Source organism: Protopterus annectens, chromosome 4.part0, assembly GCF_019279795.1.
Source record: "Protopterus annectens isolate FY-2018-M chromosome 4.part0, PAN1.0, whole genome shotgun sequence".
NCBI lineage: Eukaryota > Metazoa > Chordata > Ceratodontiformes > Protopteridae > Protopterus > Protopterus annectens.
The window spans coordinates 80,442,627-80,464,518 of NC_056733.1; the positions used below are offsets into that span (position 1 = coordinate 80,442,627).

General features: G+C 41.2%; 1 protein-coding gene across 14 annotated transcripts in view; it reads left to right on the plus strand.

Moving 5' to 3' along the window:
* The window catches only part of EXOC7 (exocyst complex component 7), a 945,568-nt gene extending 926,556 nt beyond the window's left edge, over positions 1–19,012 (plus strand). For all 14 annotated transcript variants that reach the window (XM_044068105.1, XM_044068104.1, XM_044068108.1 and 11 more), the window contains one exon: positions 18,747–19,012. In XM_044068105.1, coding sequence (XP_043924040.1) covers positions 18,747–18,849 — 103 coding nt within the window. In that variant the 3' untranslated portion in view covers positions 18,850–19,012. The remainder of the gene's footprint in view (positions 1–18,746) is intronic.
* Positions 19,013–21,892: the final 2,880 nt, after the last annotated feature.

Sequence of the window (21,892 nt, forward strand, 5' to 3'; positions counted from 1 at the left end):
GTATGTTTGGCTACTGCATTTAAGTGCCATTCCTAATATGAAGTAGGTGTTCCCTGATTCTAAACTTTAACTTCCTATTAGTTTTACGTATGTAGAAGGCAGAACATAGGCTGCAAACTGCTAAATAAACCACAATGCTTGTGTTAGAGTTTGTTGCTGTATTAAATTCATAAATTCGCTTAGTATCTGGATGTATAAAGTTATTTCTGTTAATATAAGTACATTGATTACATTCACCGCATGGTGACATACCCTTACCTGCATTCATTTCATGTTCCTTCTCCACACTGGGCTAGCATAACATTCTTTTTAGTGACTTCTTGTTCTTAAAAATAAAATTGGGATTCTCCCCTACTGCTTGCTTAATTTCTGGATCCTGAGTTAATATACCCCAATTTTTCTTAATTATATTAGTTAGCATATTCACATCACTGGTATAATATGTAGAGAATCTAAAAACATCCTTGTTCTGTTTAGTAGAACTTCTCCTATCATCAGTTAATGAGAAATATGGTTTTCCTATGTTATCCCTCCATGAGAAAGCTGAACCCAGAACTTCAGTCGTTATGTTATCAGCATATCCCCTGTCATTAAATCTAGACTTCAGATCGGATAATTCTTTTTCAAATTCATCATCCCTAGTCGTTAATCTAGATGTCCTGAGGGTTTGTCCCTTCACTATTTCTTAAAAATATGCCCTGGGTGCATGCTACCCCTATGGAATAAAGTGGTCCTATGACACTTTTTCCTGAATAATCTGGTAACCAAACCATGTACTTCATCTTTAGACACAATTACATCTAAAAAATCAATTTCATAAGCTGAGTTTTTCATTTCAAATTTCAAAAAATTAGTACTATTCCCTATTTCAAGGACACATTCTTCTAATGCTACTGCTGTGTCAGCGGTCAAATTAAATCTAACACTCCTCCAGTTGTGAGCGTTTCTTCAGTGACAACTGCGGAAGCTAATCCAAATGAAAAGGTGGATGCAAGGCAAAGGCTGGGGTCTGCCGAGGGAACTCAACAAGTAAGAGGCTCATCACATGAATGGCTTGGAACAAGCAGAAACCTCACAACAGGTTTTTTGTACCCTGCTGATAAAGCTGCAGACTTCGGATCAACAAAATACAGAGAGGCGGTCACAGAGAGGGAGATTGTACAGCAGGAACCGCAACAAGAGGAAGCTGCCTATGGATTCTCCCGTGCTGAATGTATCCAAGAAGACATGAAGGAAAGAAGTATAATATGGAACATATCCTCACGACAACTAACAACTGTAGAAAAAAGTGTGCTGGAAAGAGGACTGCCATTTATTCCTGCACAACGGACTGAGATAACAGATATTATTCTGGACTTACATATGTGTGGTAGAAATGTTTTATTGAAAATGTGGTTTAAAAATAAGAGTGAAGAAATGAGTGACAGAAATGTTTTAAAAAAAACAAGTGCATTTATTCCGCCTAGTCATCCAGTTATTGATGTTTTTACTAACATATGTAAGAATGAATTGTTTGAAGCTATGGATAATGGTTTTGTCAATCTAAGTAGAAGTGAATGGAATGTATTAAAACAGTTACAGTCAGATCGCTCCATTATTATTAAGCAAGCTGATAAAGGTTGACCTATAGTTTTAATGGATAGGTTGGATTATGACAGATCAATGTATGTATGATATGTTATGTGACACCTCAATATATGAAAACATAAGCTATGCTGATATGTAGAAAATGTTAATGGATCTGAATGGAGAATTATATGATTTTTTATTAGACAATACCATCTCTAATAATCTGTATAACTATTTTAAGGAAGATAACCCCTTAATACCTAGCATACACGGTCTCCCAAAAGTTCATAAAGATGTTGAACATCCCCCTTTAAGACCAATAGCATCTGGGCACAACTGGTCTATGGAACCCATTTCTATTTATGTAGAAAAAAGTTTGAGTTTGATAGCAAATAAAAACAAGAACATCTTAAGGGATTCTAAACCATTTTTACATGATTTATTTGTCTTCAAGTGAATATGATGGAGACCTAAAAACAATATTATTAGTAACATTAGATGTATGTTCATTATTCACATATATTCCGAATGTGACTGGACTAGAGTTTTTGAGACAACACTTACTGGATGAAGGGACTTACAATGGATCGAAAGTAGACTTGATATGTTTGTTAATGGAACTAGTTCTTACAAATGTGATTGGCTTTGATGGAAAACTATTTGCACAGAAAGATGGTGTGGCCATGGGTATGGCTAGTGCAAATAGTTATGCCAATCTTGTGATGGCTGAGTGGGAAAATAAGAATGTACTGCATGATGGTAAATGGCTCCAAATTTTATTCTACAAACATTTTGTAGATTATCTTTTTTTGCTATGGGATGGCACAGTAGTAGCATTAGAAGAATTTGTCCTTGAAATAGAGAATAGTACTCATTTTTCGAAATTTGAAATGAAAAACTCAGCATATGAAATTGATTTTTAGATGTAATTGTCTCTAAAGATGAAGTACATGGTTTGGTTACCAGATTATTCAGGAAAAAGTGTCATAGGAACAATTTACTCCATAGGGGTAGTGTGCACCCAGGGCATATTTTTAAGAACATAGTGAAGGGACAAACCCTCAGGACATCTAGATTAATGGCTAGGGATGATGAATTTGAAAAATAATTATCCAGTCTGAAGTCTAGATTTATTGAGAGGGGATATGCTGATAATATAACGACTGAAGTTCTGGGTTCAGCTTCCTCCTGGAGGGATAACATAGGAAAACCATATTTCTCATTAACTGATGATAGGAGAAGTTCTATTAAACAGAAGAAGGATGTTTTAAATTGTCTACATATTATACCAGTGATGTGAATATAGTAACTAATGTAATTAAGAAAAATTGGGGTATATTAACTCAGAATTCAGAAATTAAGCAAGTGGTAGGGGAGAATCTTAATTTTATTTTTAAGAACAAGAAGTCACTAAAAAGAATGTTATACTATCCCAGTGTGGAGAAGGAACATGAAATGAATGCAGGTAAGGGTACGTCACCATGCGGTGAATGTAATCAATGTACTTATTAATAGAAATAACAAATTTATACATCCAGATACTAAGCGAATTTATGAATTTAATACAGCAACAAACTGTAACACAAGCAATGTGGTTTATTTAGCAGTTTGCAGCCTATGTTCTGCCTTCTACGTAGGTAAAACTAATAGGAAGTTAAGGTTTAGAATTACCGAACGCCTACTTCATATTAGGAATGGCACCTTAACAAATTCAGTAGCCAAACATATATCACTAGAAGGCAATGATCATAGCTTTACGTTTTTGGTGATTGAGAAAATTAACCCCAGTAATAGAGGAGGTGACATATGCAACTATACTGAGACTTCAGAAACTAGATGGATTATTAGGTTAACTAGCTGGTTTCTCAGTAGTAGCACTAAAATCTGAACCCCTGTGACTAGCACTTGCTCTAGAACCTGCTGGAAAGCACTAGGAAGACTGAAACTGATGCAAGCACTCAACTCTCCTTGTCAAGAAGGAGAAATTAATTGTAGGCACTAAACAGCCTATAATTGCAAAGTTCCTTGCAAAGGTAAGGGAAAACAGCTCTTATACTTTACAAAAAAAAGCACCTAAACAGGCATGTCCAAGGGTCAGCTTCCGGTGATTTCTCCTGTCCACCTGGTGAATCTGGGCATACTGGGGCAATACGGCAACTGCCTCATGTACACAGACAACCCTCTCCTCCTACCACCCAACACTACAACTTGCGAGAGATGCACTTACATAGCCAAAATGGAAGCAAAGCTCTCTTCAGCCAAGATTGTGCTAGACAGTCAAGAGGAGAAGGTTAATACCTGCACTACACCTCAAGCAACTCATAGCCCTTCAAAGCCCTTACCATCAACACCCACGCATAGCAACACTAAACCCACATATGCGGAGGCCGTTAACATTAACCTGCCCAAGCAGCAAGGACCTCCGAATCTGAAATGCAAACAAACACCAGTCACAACCAAAGTGACACATAGCTCACAACACCACTGTGCCACCCAACAACAGCCCCTAAGGCAAGACAATGTACCCAACACTTTAGTCATAGGTGACTCTGTAGTCAGGCACACTGATGTCCCACTCACCAGGCTGAACAAGGAGAAAATTACAGTCAGCTGCCTGTCGGGTGGCAGGATCTGCCACATAACGCATGCACTCAAGTTACTCCACAACAAATACAAATACGACTCTGTCATTGTACATGCTGGAGTGAATGATTGAGACGTACCTCCCTGGACTACATGAAAAGAGACATGGAAGAGCTCTCAGATCATGTGGCCCAGGCAGGTATGACCCTAGCCCTAAGTAGCATCCTGCCTTTGCCCAGAGTGATACCACAATATAGGGACAAAATGATTGACTTCAACAATTGGCTAAGCTTCTGGTGTTATTCAAAGGGGCTCCAGTATCTGTCTGCCTGGGAAGACATGATCGACAAACCACAGTGCTTTGCCAGAGATGGTCTGCACCTGTTACCCCTGGGATTCAGGTTACTGGCTAAAGCTCTTGCCACACCCCTATAGTGCCTTTTTTAGGCAAGGTTCAAAGGACAGAACCACCACGGTAACAGATACAAGCATGCAAAATATGAAGGTAATGCTACTCAGTGCTAAAGTCTAAACCTCAAAATGCACTCTCGAGGCACTCCTAAAAATGGAGAACATTGATATCTGTGCAGTAAGTGAGACCTGGTTCAAGGCTCCAGAGAGCACCCCTGCAATATCAGGCTACAACTCTTACCACACTTTTCGGCCACAAAACCAAGACAGAAACACTAAAGGTGGGGGAGTGTCCATATTCACCAAGGATATTCACACCTCCAGGCTAGTTCCCCAACACAATACATCTGAAATTCTCCAGGTGCAACTAACACTAGGTAAGACTGCAATCCAAATTGTAGCTTGCTACAGATCCCCCACCATGCCCCAAGATTCTCACTACACCTTTCTAAACATACTGGAAAATATTAAGATACAACCAAACACCCTAATACTGGGTGATTTTTAACTACCCTGCCATTAACTGGGAAAACTACTTTGGTACCAACTCCTTTTCCCAACGGTTCTTGGAATTCATAAATTCCAACACCCTGGATCAACTAATCCATTGTCCCACCAGGGGCTCCAATATCCTAGACCTGGTCATTACCAACATGGGAGATGGATTCTCCACACCAGTGGTCACCCCCTCATTGGTCAGGTCTGACCATAAGAAAATCACCCTTGATATCCACATCCCACCCCAACCTCCCAGTAAGGAAACTCCTTAAAAAACTTCTTCAAAGCCAACTTCATGCTACTGAAGTCAAAAGTGACAAACTTCATGACACCCGTGCAGACGGGATCTGAAAGTTCGACTGCAGAATCCTACACTAAGGCACTGTACGAGCACATCCACTCGTGCATGAATCGTGCCACACCAAATAGAACCAAGATGCTCCCCTCCAAAAAAAGGAAGCTAATCTGGTGGTCCCCTGCATTAAACAAACTATACAACAGAAAGAAGAAACTGTTGCAGAAAAGAGGAAAATCGCAGGATGCAAAAAAACTCCCTCACCAGCCTCAGTAAGAAGCTGAGATCCCTCATAAAATCCTCAAAAGCTAGTTACGAAAATAAAATTGCCAAAAGATTCCAAAGACAACCACAAGGCATTCTAAAGTTACGTCAAGAATCTAAATGGCAATGCTCAGATCTGCTCTGAGCTTCAACAAAATGGCATTAAATATACTGATCCCAAGGATATTGCCAATATCCTGGCAGATCGATTTAGTGCCAACTTCACCACCCCCCCTTCACCCCCTAAAGGGCCCTTCTCAATACCAAAAGATTGCCAAATTCCAGTAATCATGGCCACACAGGTAGAAACTGCACTCTCCAAAGCTAAGAATACAGCATCCATGGGACCAGATGACACCCAAGGCTGTGTACTACGTGAACTACAAAATGAACTGGCACCTCACCTAAGTGTCATGTTTAATCATAGCCTCACCTCAGGCTTTGTGCCCACTGAGTGGCGCACAGCTACAGTTATCCCACTCCACAAGGCGGGATCCACCTTGGATCCCGGGAACTAACATCTCATCAGTCTGACGAGCCTGATCTGCAAGGGCATGGAACGCATTATCATGGAACTTATAAACAAAGACATTGGCAACCTACAAACACTGGACCCCACCCAGTTTGGGTTTGTGAAGGGCCAATCTAGTCTCCTGAACCTGATTGACTTTTTCAAATCAGTCTCCAGAGCTGTGGACGAGGGTAAGGTGGTCCACACAGCCTATCTGGACCTTGCCAAGGCTTTCAACATCATCCCCAACTCTGGAATCATAGATCAACTTACTAAGCTGGGCATAAATCCCTACATCACTCAATGGATTACCAACTGGCTTACTGACGGAACCCAGACTGTAAAAGTAGCCGACTCCAAATCCAGCTCCAGACAAGTGGCAAGTGGAGTACCTCAGGGTACAGTCCTGGGACCACTCTTGTTTGGCATCTACTTCTCTGAAGTACAGGCCAGCACTAAGGGACTCTGGCTAACAAAGTTCGCAGATGACTGCTAACTGGGAGCTATTATTGAATCTCCAAATGATGTGGATATTCTACAAAAGGGCCTTACAGAAACAGATGCCTGGTGCCAGAGCCATGGGCTCAAGCTTAATGCCAAGAAATGTATAGTTATCTCCTTTGGAAAAAACATGCACCTGTGAATTACCACATAGGTGGCAGTACACTTAACATCGAAAGTGTGATGAGAGACTTAGGGACACAGGTGGATAGTGGTCTCACTTCCGATAACCACATCACCACAACAGTTAGGAAATCCTTCTATGTGGCACACCTCATCACCAAGGGCTTTTCATCCAGAAAAAAGGAGGTCATTGTCCCACTGTACTCATCCCTCATTAGACCCATTATAGAGTATAGTGCCTCGTTTGGTATGTACCTCACAAGGCATCTGCAACAGCTGGAAAGGCCACAGAAATACCTCACTAAAAGAATCACAGGCCTAAAGCAGATGCCCTATGCTGACTGTCTAAAAGAACTCCAGCTGTACTCTTTGGCATATTGTCTACTCAGAGGCGATCTCTGCTTAACATACAAGGCCATGTCAAACCCTGAGCTGTTGGACATGCTCCACTTAAAGAAATCCCAATCCCTCAGAGCCACACGCTCCAGGGATCTAAACCTTGTCATCACAATGAACAAAACATGCTGGAGGGATAGGTTCCTGACCCAGAGACTCTCCCCATACTGTGGAATAGACTGCCCATACATGTCAAGCAGAGCACCTCCTTGGTCCTCTTCAAAAGGAACCTTGATGATTGGATGGGAGATAGGAAATTCACCCTGGGGATCATGTCAGTCGACCTGCTAGACAGGGATCCAGAGAAGTAAATATTGTGCGAAGAAATATCCAGGGAATTGTTATGGCTAGGCTTGTATAGGTCCTAGGGCCGATAGCCTAGTACCAACCTGTGAACCTATAAGGGCAAATAAAGGGAAGGGACTGAATGGTAGAATACCCCCTAAGCCAGTGTTGAAGAATTGGAAGTTGTTTAAGTAGGAGTCCAATGTAAATGTATACTGTTGAAAGTGTTTTGTAGTTTGATATACAGTATTATTTATATTGTCTTTATTAAGACTGTTTTATTAATATTGTTTTGTTTTTAGGATAATATATACATATTAACTGCTATATTGTTATTTTAGTATATGGCTATACTGGCTTTTTAATTTTATAGTATTTATAGCAAAAGCATCTCTGCAATGAAATGGCTGCTTAATTGATCTTTCACTCTGATTGGTTGAGATGTATTTAAAAGTGAAGATGGCCAACATATACTTTTTATAAGGTCTGATGAAGTAATATGTGTATCATGAAAGCGCTTACCTACTTTTAATAAAGTTTATCTGGATTTTACTTGGGCTCTGACTAGTTTCAATAGTGATAACTTCACAAATTGGTTACTCCACCAAGTTTCTTTGTGGACTTATATGAGTTTTTCGTACATTGGTGGGGTATTCATCCTAACTGCTTCATTTTTTTATGCTCTCTCTCTCTCTATATATATATATATCTATATATATATATATATATATATATATATATATATATATATATATATAGGTAAGGGAAAATTCCCTTTTCCCACTGTAGTGCAACCTCGGAGTGAGAATATTAAAGTAGGGGTGGTGTGGGGGGCACAGCAGGGCTTGCCCCCCTGCATAGAAGTAGGTTTATTTTATTATTTTTTTTAACATACTTTACCATAAGCGTTTTTTCGGTGAAAGCCCTTTCGATAAAGTATGTTCGGTGATCATGGATTTGGACATTTGATCTTTCGATCAAAAGTCCTAGATCCATATATATATATATATATATATATATATATATATATATATATATATGAAAACCTAATTAACAGTTTATAAAAATCAGTTCTTCATTCTTCTCTTAAAGGGATACCACCCCATCAAAAACTACTGCATACCCAATTCTTTTTAAAAATGCATATAATACAGATCAAGTGTAAGTTTTAAAAAATATACATCTATATATCTTATACACATAAGTAAAAATCAATAAAAATCCTCTTTTTTCAGCCCAGATTAATAAATAAGTAGCTTAAAATAAACCACAATTTAATATGTAAAGAACAAGCATGTGTGAATTACGTATCTGTGGTCAGTCCTTTAAATATCTAGGTGAATAGATAAAATAAATAATTAGAATTGATTATATAATATTCCTAAAGAACCAAAAGCAACACCAAACACTACACATACTACACGCAGAGGAGCCCCAAGAGAAAAGCCCGTAAGGCAAGCCAACACATTACCCAGAACTCTTGTCAGATGAAACTCCATTTTACGACAAGCAGATGCCCTGCTCACCAGACTGAACAAGGAGAAGATGACAGTTTGTTGCTTATCTGGAGCCAGGATCCACCAAGTTATGCATGCATTGAAGTTGCTACACCACAGGTGCTAGTATGATTCTGTCATAGTCCGTGTAGGAGTTAAAGACTTGAGACATACTTCCCTGGACTACATAAAAAGAGACATTGTTGACCACTCTGAATGTGTTTCTCAGGCAGGTATGTGCCTTTCATTGAGCAGCATTGTTCCTTCACCAAGGATGATGCCACAGTATGATCAAAAGATGACTGACTTCAATAATTGTCTTAGTTTCTGATGTCTTTCCCGGGGGATTCAATATTTGTCAGAATGGGAGGACATAGTAAACAGACCACCTTATCAACCCCCCTAAGGGCCTTTTTTAGGTAATATCAAATTGACGAACCTCCCAACATAGCAGATAAAACCAAAAGAATCCTAAAGGTGTTGTTGATCAATGCTAGGAGCCTGAAAGAGAAACTCCACACCCTACAAGCTTTCCTCACTCTGGAGAATATAGACTTCTCTGCCATTACAGAGGCATGGTTTAAACCTGCAGAAAGTACTCCAGCAGTGCAAAGCTTCAGTGCCTTTCACACTTTTAGACCATCAGCTTCACAGACATGGACAAAAGGAGAAGAGTCTCAGTCTGTATTAGCAACAGGCATAACTCTACATTGGTTGAAAAGGATGATGCTTTGGAATTTATCCATGTGCAAATCACCATAGACAAAGTCCCATACCATGTTCTAGCAAGTTATAGGTCACCCTCGATGTCCGTAGAGTCCAATAGCTTGTACCTAGACCTACTGGAGACACTCACCATTAATCCAAATACCCTGTTCATGGGAGACTTTTAACTACCCCTCTGTAGACTGGGAAATATACACTGCCTCATACTTAAAGGCACAATGATTCCTGGACTTTATTAACACAAATACCCCTGACCTGATAGCGAGTACACTCACTCGAGGTTCAAAGATACTAGACCTGGTACGCAACAATATTTGAGAGTGCTACAACAATACCACCTTTGACCAACATATGGCCAAGGTAGTAAGAAAGTCATTCTGTGTCACCCAGCTTATACGTAAGGCCATGACATCTAGGGCCAAGGAAGTCATAATGCCACTTTACATGGTTATTAGACCCATCCTTCAGCATAATGTCCCCTTTGACATGTACCTGACTAGACATATGCAACAGTTGGAACACCCACAAAGGTTCCTTACCAAGCAGAATCCCGAATGTAAACACGTCATCCTATGCAGATCTCCTTAAAGGCTTAACTGTATACTCTGTCTCCCACAGGTTACTAAGAGGCGATCTGTGCCTGACATAGAAGGCATCCTTGGATGTAACTCTGATGGATCTTTTGCATGCATGCAAAGCAGACAGCATCAGAACCACTAGATGCAAAGATTTAAAGTTTGCTAGTGACCTAAATAAGACATGTTGGTGAGACAGATACCTGTTTCAGAGGATCCCCATGCTCTGGAACAAGTTCCCCATATGTGTAAAGCAGAGTCCATCCCTAATCCTGTTTAAGCATAACCTTGACCAATGAATGGGAAATCAGAAATTCACCTTCGGTCTGGCGCTCATGTCTCTGATAAACAGAGGTAGACAGTAATGCCCAAACCAACATATCTTTCATATAACCTCTTGAAACTTCCTAACATACCCCCTCCTAATAAACAGCCATGCTACTTAGAGACACAGTTGGGTTAAACCCGACTGAATGGCTAGGCTTATAAAGGCCCTGGTGGTCGTTACCCTAGTGTGCAAGTATGAACCTATAAAAAAGAATATCTGTGTTACAAGCTCTTTTGGTGGCTCAGCCTTCTCTCATTCTCCACAAAATATGTAGTCTTCTTAAGGATGAATCCTTCTTCTATGCCTAAAGTGGTAATTGAGTTTAATTTGAGCCAAATTATCCATTTCTCTGTCTTCTTCCTATAACACACAAACAAGGGAGATGAGGTCTCCATTCTCTGGATGCCCACAAACAATTCAAATTGTATCTTTACAGAACAAAAATTTTCATAAACTCTTATCTGAAAGAAAGTGGAGAAAAAAGATACTAGGAAATCACATATGTGCACGTCAAAAATATTTTCTAGTTGGTGCCAGATCAAGAATCAGGACCTTGTTTAGATCCTGTCCTTCTGAGAAGATGCATTTGTGTGCTACTTCTGCTGGTCTGCCCTTTGATCCCTCCTTTATATCCACACTCAAGTTAAACAGTTTTTGAAAGGAGTATGGCATATCCCTCTGGCAGGGTAACAGTTGGCTCCTCCTCGGTATCTGAACTTTGTACTTCAAATATTTACTTTGTCTCCATTTGAACCAGCTGAATCAAGGTTCTTAGCATGGAAGACTATTTACTCGTTGTTAGGTGAGTATCTGAGTTCCAGGCACTTATGGTGAGTCACCCCTTCCTCTCTTTTTTTTCACAAGCACAGGGATTCTTTGGGAACTAATCCTTTTTTCTTCCTAAAATGGCAAGAGAGTTTACTTTATGCCAATCTGTTAATCTCCCTGTCTTATTTCCTCAACCCAAAAATAAGGGAAGAAAATATTCTTCACACACTGGGTGTCCATTGGCAGCTTAGATACTACCTAAATAGCAAATCTGAACAGCTAATGTGAAGTTGTTAAATCTCAACGTTTATTCTCACTGATGGGTTCGGAGCTGATCCTTGGCTCTGACACAGCCAATAGCAAAGCTTAAGGTTTGCCAGTAGCTCGAGACCAAGCCCCATATCCCACAATGCACTGCTGGAATTACCCCAGATCTAGTTTGCCGCGGCAAGAGAGATCTCGGTGATCCAGCTATCTCGGACTATTTGTGGGAAAAATAACAGCAAGTTTATAAAAAAAACTTTACTTTTTGTTACTAAAATAGTTGTGTGTTAATATCAGGTTGTTTATTAATATAATCTATAGTTTATGTAGTTTTAAACAGTTTAAATATTTAGTGCCCTGTTGGCTTCTTGGTTTGTGCGGGCCTTTAGCCCTATTTACTCTTATTAGTCTTTCTAATAGTCGGGGTTCTTCTCTGTGGACCTCTCAGCCCTATATTTGTAATCTGTAATTATATTGTTATAGTTATTGCCTGGTTTGGGCTTAGTTTTGCAGATCTTTACAAGTGAGTATGACTTTTCTGTCTTACTCTTTTCAGTTTACTGTTTGTTACTAACTATGTCGGATGAAAAGGAGAAATCCCATCCTAAATTGGGATTCAAGAAATGCCCAGATTGTGGGCAGAAAATGTCTGTCACTGACTGACACATTCAATGTGTCTACTGTCTGGGGGCTAAACACCTCCAAGACACTTGCAGCATTTGCCATTCTTTTTCTTCAAGAGTTCTCTTGGAGAGAAGGAGGAAGCTAATAGACAGGGGATTGCTACAGCAATCGTTTTCTGAGGTTTTGAGTAGCCATGAGGCTGCTAGCTTGTCCTCCAAATCTTCAAAATCCAGATCTTCAGACAAAGTGACAAAAAAGGCGAAAATTTCAGGAGGAGGGTTATTGGTTCCACAGACCTCGGAACTGAGTGTACCCTTAATTCGGAGCCAGCTCTCTGCTTTGGAGCTGGTCTCTGAAGTTCCTTCTTCCCCTCTGCTCCAGTCAGCACCTTCGGTGCATTCAGCTAAGTCCTCAGTCAGCCTTTCAGATTTGGACATGGATCAGCTAGTGCAGAAGCTTTTACAGGCACCAGGACTTGCCAAATTGTTGTCGACCCGACCAGCTCGTCTGTGCCGAAGACCATGGAACCGGATTTGTCTACTCCTCCTCTGAGCCGTACTGGACTCTCGGAGCCGAAGGAAACCTAACCGATGGTTATCGAACCCTTGGAGCCGATACCCGCACTGGTATTATCGGCTCCATCTACTCGGATGTCCTCGGCACCAACCGAGGACTCTAGGAGCCGACGCTCTCCCGTTGGGTCCGGGGAGGATAGTCGAACCAATTTGTCAGTGCCGACTCTTCCTCTCGGGGCTTTGGCTTGGATAAGCTCGGCTCCTACCTCGGGCTAGGAGCCCAGGGTTTTGGTGCAGGAGGCTCGGACAGTACTCTCAGGTCCGTCCACTCCTTCTCGTTGAAGCCATGGTGCCTTCGATGCTTTGAGGAGAGTTTTGTCTCCAAAGCCAACGTCAGCATCGGTTCAGCCTTCCCTCTCCCCTCAAGCTCCTGTGTCTGCTTCTTCATCTACCGGTCCCTCTAAGCGTAGAGTCCCTGAGCCCCAAGTACCCCCACAGGGCATCCCCTACTCTTCTGAGACCTCCCCAGATCCCCCCACTGAGGAGGTGCCCAGGAAGAGACTGTGCAAGAGGAAGCACTTAGACTCCCCACAGGAGTCTTTGACATCTGACACGGACTTAGATGAGTCAGAAGGGTCCCCTCGATCCCCCTCTGAGGATATCTGCTTTGCAGAGATACTAGAGATCTTTAGTCAGTGGGGCGATTGGCAATCCAAGACCCCTACTGAGGATGAGTCCTTGCTTTTGAAGGCTTTTGGGTCTCAACCTTCCACTTCCTGGGTGTCTCCGTCTTATGACGAGCATATGGAACTGATTTCTCATAAGGCGTGGGAGTCACCAGAGGCCATGGAAACCTGTTCCTCGTAAGCCCAAATAAATTCATGTCTGCCCCAGTGGACAAGCCAATTTTTACAAAGGGGAGTGCCTGTTGATGCCATGGTGGTAGCTGCAGCCACCAAAAAGGAAGTATCTGAGACACCCACCTCTATCCATCCTCCTAACAGTGATTCTAGGGTCATGGATAGATATGGGAAGTGCATGTTTAGTTCAGCGACTTTTTCTCTGCAATCACTGAACTACTTAACCCACTTTACGAGACTACAGAGAGATCTCCTGAAAGAGCTAGGAGATACTCTCCAGGGTACAGTAGCTGCAGGGGTGGCTGACAAAGTCAACGCCCAGCTCGCTACCCTAAACTCAGTGGTAAACTCGTCCATGCGTCTCATATCTTATGCAGCTGATGGTTCGAGTAGAGCCACTAGTTCGGGCATTGCTCTTCGAAGACCAGCCTGGATGCGTCTCTGTTCCTTTGCGGAACCCTGTAAGTCTTCCTTCATTAATGCCCCATTTGATGGCTCATCACTGTTTGGGCCCAAAGTAAAGGAAACTAACCAGGTGTGAGCAGGAAGGCAAGACCTTATCTGCCATTGGAGTCCATTTTTCGACCCCTACTCAGCCCTACCCCAAGGGCCCTCGGGGAGGGAAAATCTGCTTCCGAAAAGCACAGGGAGCCTTTCAGGACACACATGGAGAAACCCCCTCTAGAGGCAGAGGAGGGGGTTATAACGGAAGACACCACCCCCGCGGCAGAGGGGGACCACAGCAACAGTCTGACAGGGGTCAGTTCTCCGGTCAACCCTACCAGCTCCCCTGAAAGGGGGCCCGACTTTTCAGCTCTGGAGGCAGTCGGGGGTCACTTGGCTTTGTACCCAGAAGCCTGGCTAAGCATAACATCAGATACTTGGGTACAAAGCATCATTTCCAGAGGATATTTCATACTGTTCTCTTCCCCTCCCATTCCTGTAAAGAGAATCCCATATGTTCCACCCTATCTCAGGGAACAAGCAATCGTAGAGGTCCACAGATTGCTAGAAAAAGAGTCATCCAGCCAGTCCCAGCAGACCAAGTTGGATTCGGAACTTACTCAAGATTCTTTTTGGTACCAAAGAAAACGGGACTGGAGACCTATCTTGGACCTCAGCAGACTCAACCAGTTCGTAAAGAAAGAGAAGTTCCAAATGGTCACGCTTCAGTCCATTCTTCCCTTCCTAGGGAAAGGCGATTGGATGTGCTCCGTAGATCTCAAGGACGCGTACTATCACATAAAGATGAACAGATGCTCCAGAGATCATCTGCGCTTCCGGCTGGGAGCCAATCATTACCAGTTTTGAGCCCTGCCCTTTGGTCTCACTACAGCCCCCAGAGTGTTCAAATGCATGGCAGTGGTCACGGCTCACCTGAGACATCTAGGATTCCAGGTGTTTCCTTACCTAGACGATTGGCTCCTCACCATAGCCACCAGGCATCAATTGACTCAGGCAACACAATACACTCTGACATCAATTAGGCATTACAATCAACTTCGAAAAGTCTGCCTTATCACCATCGCTGCATACCGTTTTTGTAGGAGCAGAGTTAGATACCTCAACTACCACTCTACGTCTCCCTGTCGAAAGAGTCTCTCTTCTCCGCCAAAACATCAGCTCACTGGTGTCAAAGAACAAAGCTACAGCAGCAGAGGTATTGAAGGTGCTAGGTTTGATGGCAGCAATCCTAGCTATACCACTCGCAAGGATGCATATGCGAATTCTTCAATGGCTCCTCTTCGCTCAGTGGTCTTACCAGAAACTACCGATGCACCACATGATTCTCATCACGGATTCTTGCAGGAGAGACCTTCAGTGGTGGTTGACGCCTCTTCATGGCACAATTGGAAGACCCTTTGCCCCCAGTAGCCACTGTGACCACGGACGCTTCCCTGATAGGGTGGGGGGCATTTTCAGGGAAAGACTGCCCAAGGCACATGGACAGATCAAGAATCACATCTGCATATCAATGTTCTAGAGTTGAGAGCGGTGCTTCTAGCATTGCAGTACTTTCAGGACTCTCTCCCTCTAGGAACTATTGCAATTCAGACGGACAACATGTCAGTAGTCTGGTACTTGAACAAGCAAGACGGAACCAAGTCTTACCCCCTTTGTCGAGAAGCCCTCAGGGTCTGGCAATGGTGTTAGCAATGCACATCCTGGGGAAATCCAACGTGATAGCGGACAAGCTAAGCAGGGCAATATTGCTCCCTCACGAGTGGTGTCTCAAACAGGTTGCGGAGTTGATTTTCCGCAAATGGGGCCAGCCTTGCTATGACCTTTTTGCCAGCCACATCAATTCAAAATGCAGAAGCTACTTTGCCCTGTTACCACCTCCTGGTCATCCCCCGAGAGATGCACTTTTACACAGCAGGCCCCCGGGTCTCCTTTATGCATTTCCACCCTTCCCATTAATACCCATATTTTTACAGAAAGCAAAATCACTGGGAAGGACTGTTATACTCATAGCCTCCTACTGGCCTCGACAGATTTGGTTTCCGTTTTTCCACCATCATCTGTTGGAAGATCCATGGATCCTGGACCCAGTTCCGGACCTTCTGACGCACCCATCAGGGGACCTTCATCTTTACTGCAGTCCCTGAAACTGACTGCTTAGCTAATCCACTTCCCCTAATTGCCAGGCTTCATTCAATTTCATAAGATACAAGACAAATTCTCTTGACTTCTCACAAGCCATCTACCAGGAAATTATATGGCAGTAAATGGAAAAGGTTCTCAATTTGGGCCAACATGCAGAACATTGACCCTTTCCGAGCTCCGCTATCTTCTATTTTAGAATTTTTGACAAAAATTTTTAAGGAAGGGGCAGCAGCTGCTGCAGTTCGAGTTCAGTTAGCTGCCATCTCAAATTTTCACCTTGGGTTTGGTGGCTCAAATGTTATGGACCATAAATTATCTAAGACTTTTCTTAAAGGCGTTCTTCATATGAGACCTCCAATCAAAATTCCCTATTCTCCCTGGAATTTAAACCTTATGCTGTCTCAAATTATTCTTCCCCCTTTTGAACCAGCATCTTCTTGTGATCTCAAATTTTTGTCCTGGAAAACAATATTTCTTGTGGCCATTACTTCTGCCCACAGAGTGTCAGAACTTCAAGCATTATCTATCAGACCACCTACATGTTTTTCCATGCTGATAGAGTTCTCTCAGAACAAACCCCTCATTTTTACCTAAAGTCTGTTCTGAGTCAAATATCAATCAGGTCATTGAGCTGCCAGTCTTTTTTTCCCAACCAATGTAGCAAATTGGAATACATGCTGCACAAACTTGATGTTCACAGACAGCTCAGATTTTATCTTGACAGAACTAAGGATATTAGAAAATCAGACCAACTTTTTGTATCCTTCTCAGAAGCAAGAAAAGGCAATCCAGTGGCTAAAACCACCTTATCTAAATGGTTATCCGATTATATATCCTTTGTTTATGAAAATGTGAGCATGCCATTAACAAACAAACCTAAGGCTCATTCTACCAGAGCCATCTCTACATCTTCTGCTTTTCAAGCTAAATTGCCTCTTGACAATATTTGCACTGCAGCCACTTGGTCTAAGCCTCATACCTTTATCACGCATTACAAAGTAGATAAGGCTTCAAGGGACAGGTCTTCCTTTGGTTCTACGGTACTGAAGAACATACTCCCATGAGCCTCTCAGGGCTGAGGGTGCTAGGGACGCTACCCATCAGTGAGAATAAACGGCGAGATTTAACAACTTCACATAAAGAAGTTATGTACTTACCATAACGTTCCATGTGAGTTGTTCATCTCGCCTTTATTCTCACGTCCCTCCCTCCTTCCCCCTCCTGGCTGACTGTTGACTTAGAGGCTAGTACCATCCTGGTTATTCAGTATTTCTTCTTCCCCTTTGGGAAGTGTTCTTGGTAGAAATACATAAAAGGGTATGTATATGTTTGTGTATAGATATATATATATATATATATATATATATATATATATATATATATATATATATATACTGTTACTTGCAGCAAACAAGATCTGAGGTAATTCCAGCAGTGCATTGTGTGATAAGGGGCTTGGTCTCCAGCTACTGGCAAACCTTGAGCTTTGCTATCGGCCGTGTCGTAACCGAGGATCGGCTCCGAACCCATCAGTGAGAATAAAGGAGAGATAAATAACTCACATGGAAGGTTATGGTAAGTGCATAACTTCTTTTTTGTCTCCTTTAAGGGTAGCAGGAAAGGACATCCAGTGTCAAAGCTGACCATTTTCAGATGTGGTTTTCTTATGCTATTGCTTTTTGTTACACTCACTGTAACAAGTCACTCCCAGGAAGGGTTAGGGCCCATTCCACAAGGGCTTTGGCTAGCTTTCTCAGTGGCTTTCTGGAAAGGGATGGACTGCAGAAATATTTTAGAGGAAGCAACTTGGTCCTCTATACACACTTTTACATTTGCTCAAAAATTGTCAAAATATTTTTTTTCAGCTGTGCAAGAAACAGCACCAGAGACATAACCCTTTCCCATATATTCATAAGGAGATCAATCAATGTTTACAGAGTTGAGTGTACACATTTATTACAGAGGTATAATACAACAATTAAAGTTTAGATGACCCTGTAACATTTTGGCAGGCTCAGTTATGTAAGCTGGAATTAGGAAATTTTAGCGTAACGAAAGACAGAAAAGTATGCCCATAACCAAATTTAATTTGCCACAGTGTACAGTGACCTTGGAATTAGTATAGTTTGGAGGGTATAGGGCATGAATCATTGAGGCTGCACACCACGATTTGAGAACGTGTTCGTGTGTATGTGTTCTATGAAGCCAGAATTTTTGAGTAAATGAGAAATGTTTGTTTTCGTATGGAACATTGTCAGTTTGCCAACTTTTTGCTGATCAACTGTTTTATAACCATTTATTGCATAGTACAGCACAATATTGAAAGATGTCATGATAAAAGTGAAACAGTTCATGCCAACATACACATTTACTTTAATATTTATTGCACTAAACTGATCATTTTAATGCAGGTTTGCAAGTGAAGTTTTATTTTGTGACAACTGTGTTTCTATACCCTTTCCAATCTCACTATGATTTGTTGATCAGTAAATTGAAGAAGCAGAGGACTTTACTTATCTTTTCATTTTCCCTGTCTTTCCTGTATAGATATGCAACAGTGTCTTTTACAAAGAATCCAGAAAAGTACATCAAATATAGGCCTGAACATGTGGCAGAAATGATTGATAAGCTTTTTGACACATCAGCATAAGAACATTTGCCCGTTCTGGTGGACTTTTTAAGGAAAACCATGGTTTCATCTCTCTGGACTGCTGTGACTTGCTAACAGAAGGAATAACCACAAAAGAAGGAAAAATATATCTGAGCTGTGTATTTGCACTTTTGTTGGGAAATTAAAAATTATGTTAACACTACTCTAGACCTTTGTATTGCTGTACTAATTCACTGCAAACATTCCAACAAAGTGAAACTTGGGAACTTTTTGTATTCTCATTTGCAGTGTGAGCATTTTTATTATGTTATTACATTTTAATTATATTATTTTTAACACTGAGTCAGAACTTAAACTGCTGTGTATGCTTATTCTTTTGAAGAGTCGGCTTTATTTTTTTTTTTTATTTAATTTGTCAGCCAGAGTATTGAACTGATCCAGAATGACCCATTTCAGTGACTACCTGAGCATAGCATGGTTACTCTATGCATAAAAAAAAATGAGAACGTTGTGACATGCAATTTGCACCTTATGGAGTTTAATAGCTGTGCCTGAGTGTAGTAGTGTAGTACTTCAGGCAGTGAGCAAAATGGGAATGTTATGTCAGGAAGGCATAACATTTCAGCAAAGTGAAATGGGTGACTGTAACAGCACTGATTTCTACTGTTAGTGTGATGTAATTACTATTAAAAATACGTAAGTCAGTGCAAACATGAGGCAGTGTGTCTAGCAGTACGTCATGACAAGGAGAGGGTAATGTTTTACATGTTTAAAATAGGGCCATTGTGCAGTGTACTCTCCTTGGCATTTTTTTTGTCTGCATTAATATAAGTTAGTAGAATAGTATAAGATATATTACGTATGAACCTGCCAATGAATTCAGTTGCATCAATCTCTGTGGTACGTTGTTGGTCTGCACTTTCTGCCACAGTAACCATGCCATCAGCTAAATACGAGACCACTTTTAACCTGCAGGTTGGTTATGGGGTAATAGCGGAATACGAAAATTGGATCAATACCAAGTAAATAACCACAGAGATAATTGATTACACACACACACACATATACACATATATATATATATATATATATATATATATATATATATATATATATATATACACACACACACACATTTTTTTTTCTCCTGAAACTTTTTGTGCATTACTACTTTTACATTGTAGGTAACTGCCACCTGTAAGAGTGGTAATCCATGTAGCATTTGTTTTTTGTTTAGCTACCTTCCATTGATGGTGTACATACTAGTGTTACAGTGATGAAATGCATACATTTGCAAACTCCCCCCACAAAACTCCCATTCCGGTTAAATAGACAGCTGCGTCTTTGAAGTTGATTCAGCGTAGTTCAAGATCAAATGAACCATGAACATCTCTATAGATAAGCTAGGTGATGGTGCAAGTGATTTTGAGGAGGGGCTACCACGAGAACTGTAAGATGAGTTGTTCTGATGTAATTACCTACTTGGCGCAGGTGATTCTACTGGCACTTATCTGACAGTGTTGTGGTGACAGTGATCATGATCTCAAATGTGAGGTTCTGCTATGTGTAGAACATGCTGACATGGCCTGCATGAAATATTTTATGCTTGTTCACCTTGCCTACTTACATAACTTTCCTGAGAAGCAATATTATTATGTGAACTCCCACTATGTGTCCAGATAGTATCCTATCCTCTGCCCCTTGCAAGATTGACTCCATCCAGCTTGACTCTGGTATGTCCTAACTAGTGTGGTGAAGGCAGCCACTAATGCTTGGTGTGCCAAAATGCTATGCATCAGTGTGATCATAGCATTATCCATACTCTGCCATTTCCAAGTAGTGCTGGAAATTGTCACACATACCCTGGAGGACTATTTCCAGATGACTCTGCGGCAGTCCTTTAAACCCTAACAATGTCGCAGCACATTTCCTGTTGGGCAGCCAATGCTGTACTTGTTTCCCAGGTTAGCTGTAAGAAATTCCTGCACCTGGCACCCCTTTATAAAGGTGTCACTATGGATACTGTTACTTCTGAATGCCTACCATCATCCTCAAAGTCAACCTCTCAGTTTGGCGGTAATGGTGTAGAAGTACAAGGGTGTTCCTCTTGTACATGCACGAGTGGCATGTCAGCTTGTAGTTGACTTTGTGATGCACTGTCGCTTTCTGCAAAGTTACAAGCATGTTGTGGGGTGTGAGATCATGCCATTAAACTTGGTGACTTCCTGCCACTTTCCTCAGGCAGTCTCATAAATATAACTATGTTATCATTAGCAGCACCAGCAAAATCCATTCTGCTGCTATCATCCAAATGTATTGGTGTATTTGAACTGTTTGTTTCTGATGCTGACCCTGTAAAAAATATGAAAACATTAACAATGGAGTAGCATTCAGTGATGTATGCTTAAAGGAATCGAACAAACAAATGCAACCCTACAAAAGGGCACAGCGAAATTGCAAAAATGACAAAAGGCAACAACAGGAACCTGAATCAAGGACCAACAATGAAAAAACCAAGAGAATTTATTCACAGACACGTCCACCGACTAAGCGCTTTCACCTAAAAAGGCATCCTCAGAGTCGGTTAGAACATCACAATCAACATATATATACCATAATTAAAACTTATTAAACAATGACATCACATTTTAAATGCACCAATGAGCCCAAGCACTGCCTCAACCCAATTAAAGATACAAAACCTATTCTAATACAAAGCTAAAAAATACTAAAAAAGGAATAATGAACACAAAATAAATCACAGCCATTAACTACATACTATAACTTATACATATACACTTATATATTGAAAAAACTACAAAAATATAAATGTAAAATACATATATCTCAGCCTAGAGACCTTAAAATGATGACTCTGTTAAACAGAATAGGTGCAACATAATACAATACCCTCACCCATTAAATTAAATACAGCTTGCTTTTGTTTTAACACTGGTTTGATGGATATACATTCATTGATACCCGGACACCTCATGGCATTTAATCTCACCTGCCATTGAACTTCTAAAAGGGCCACCTTGTTGGTTATGTCACCCCCTTGATCCTCATATACCCTGTCAAT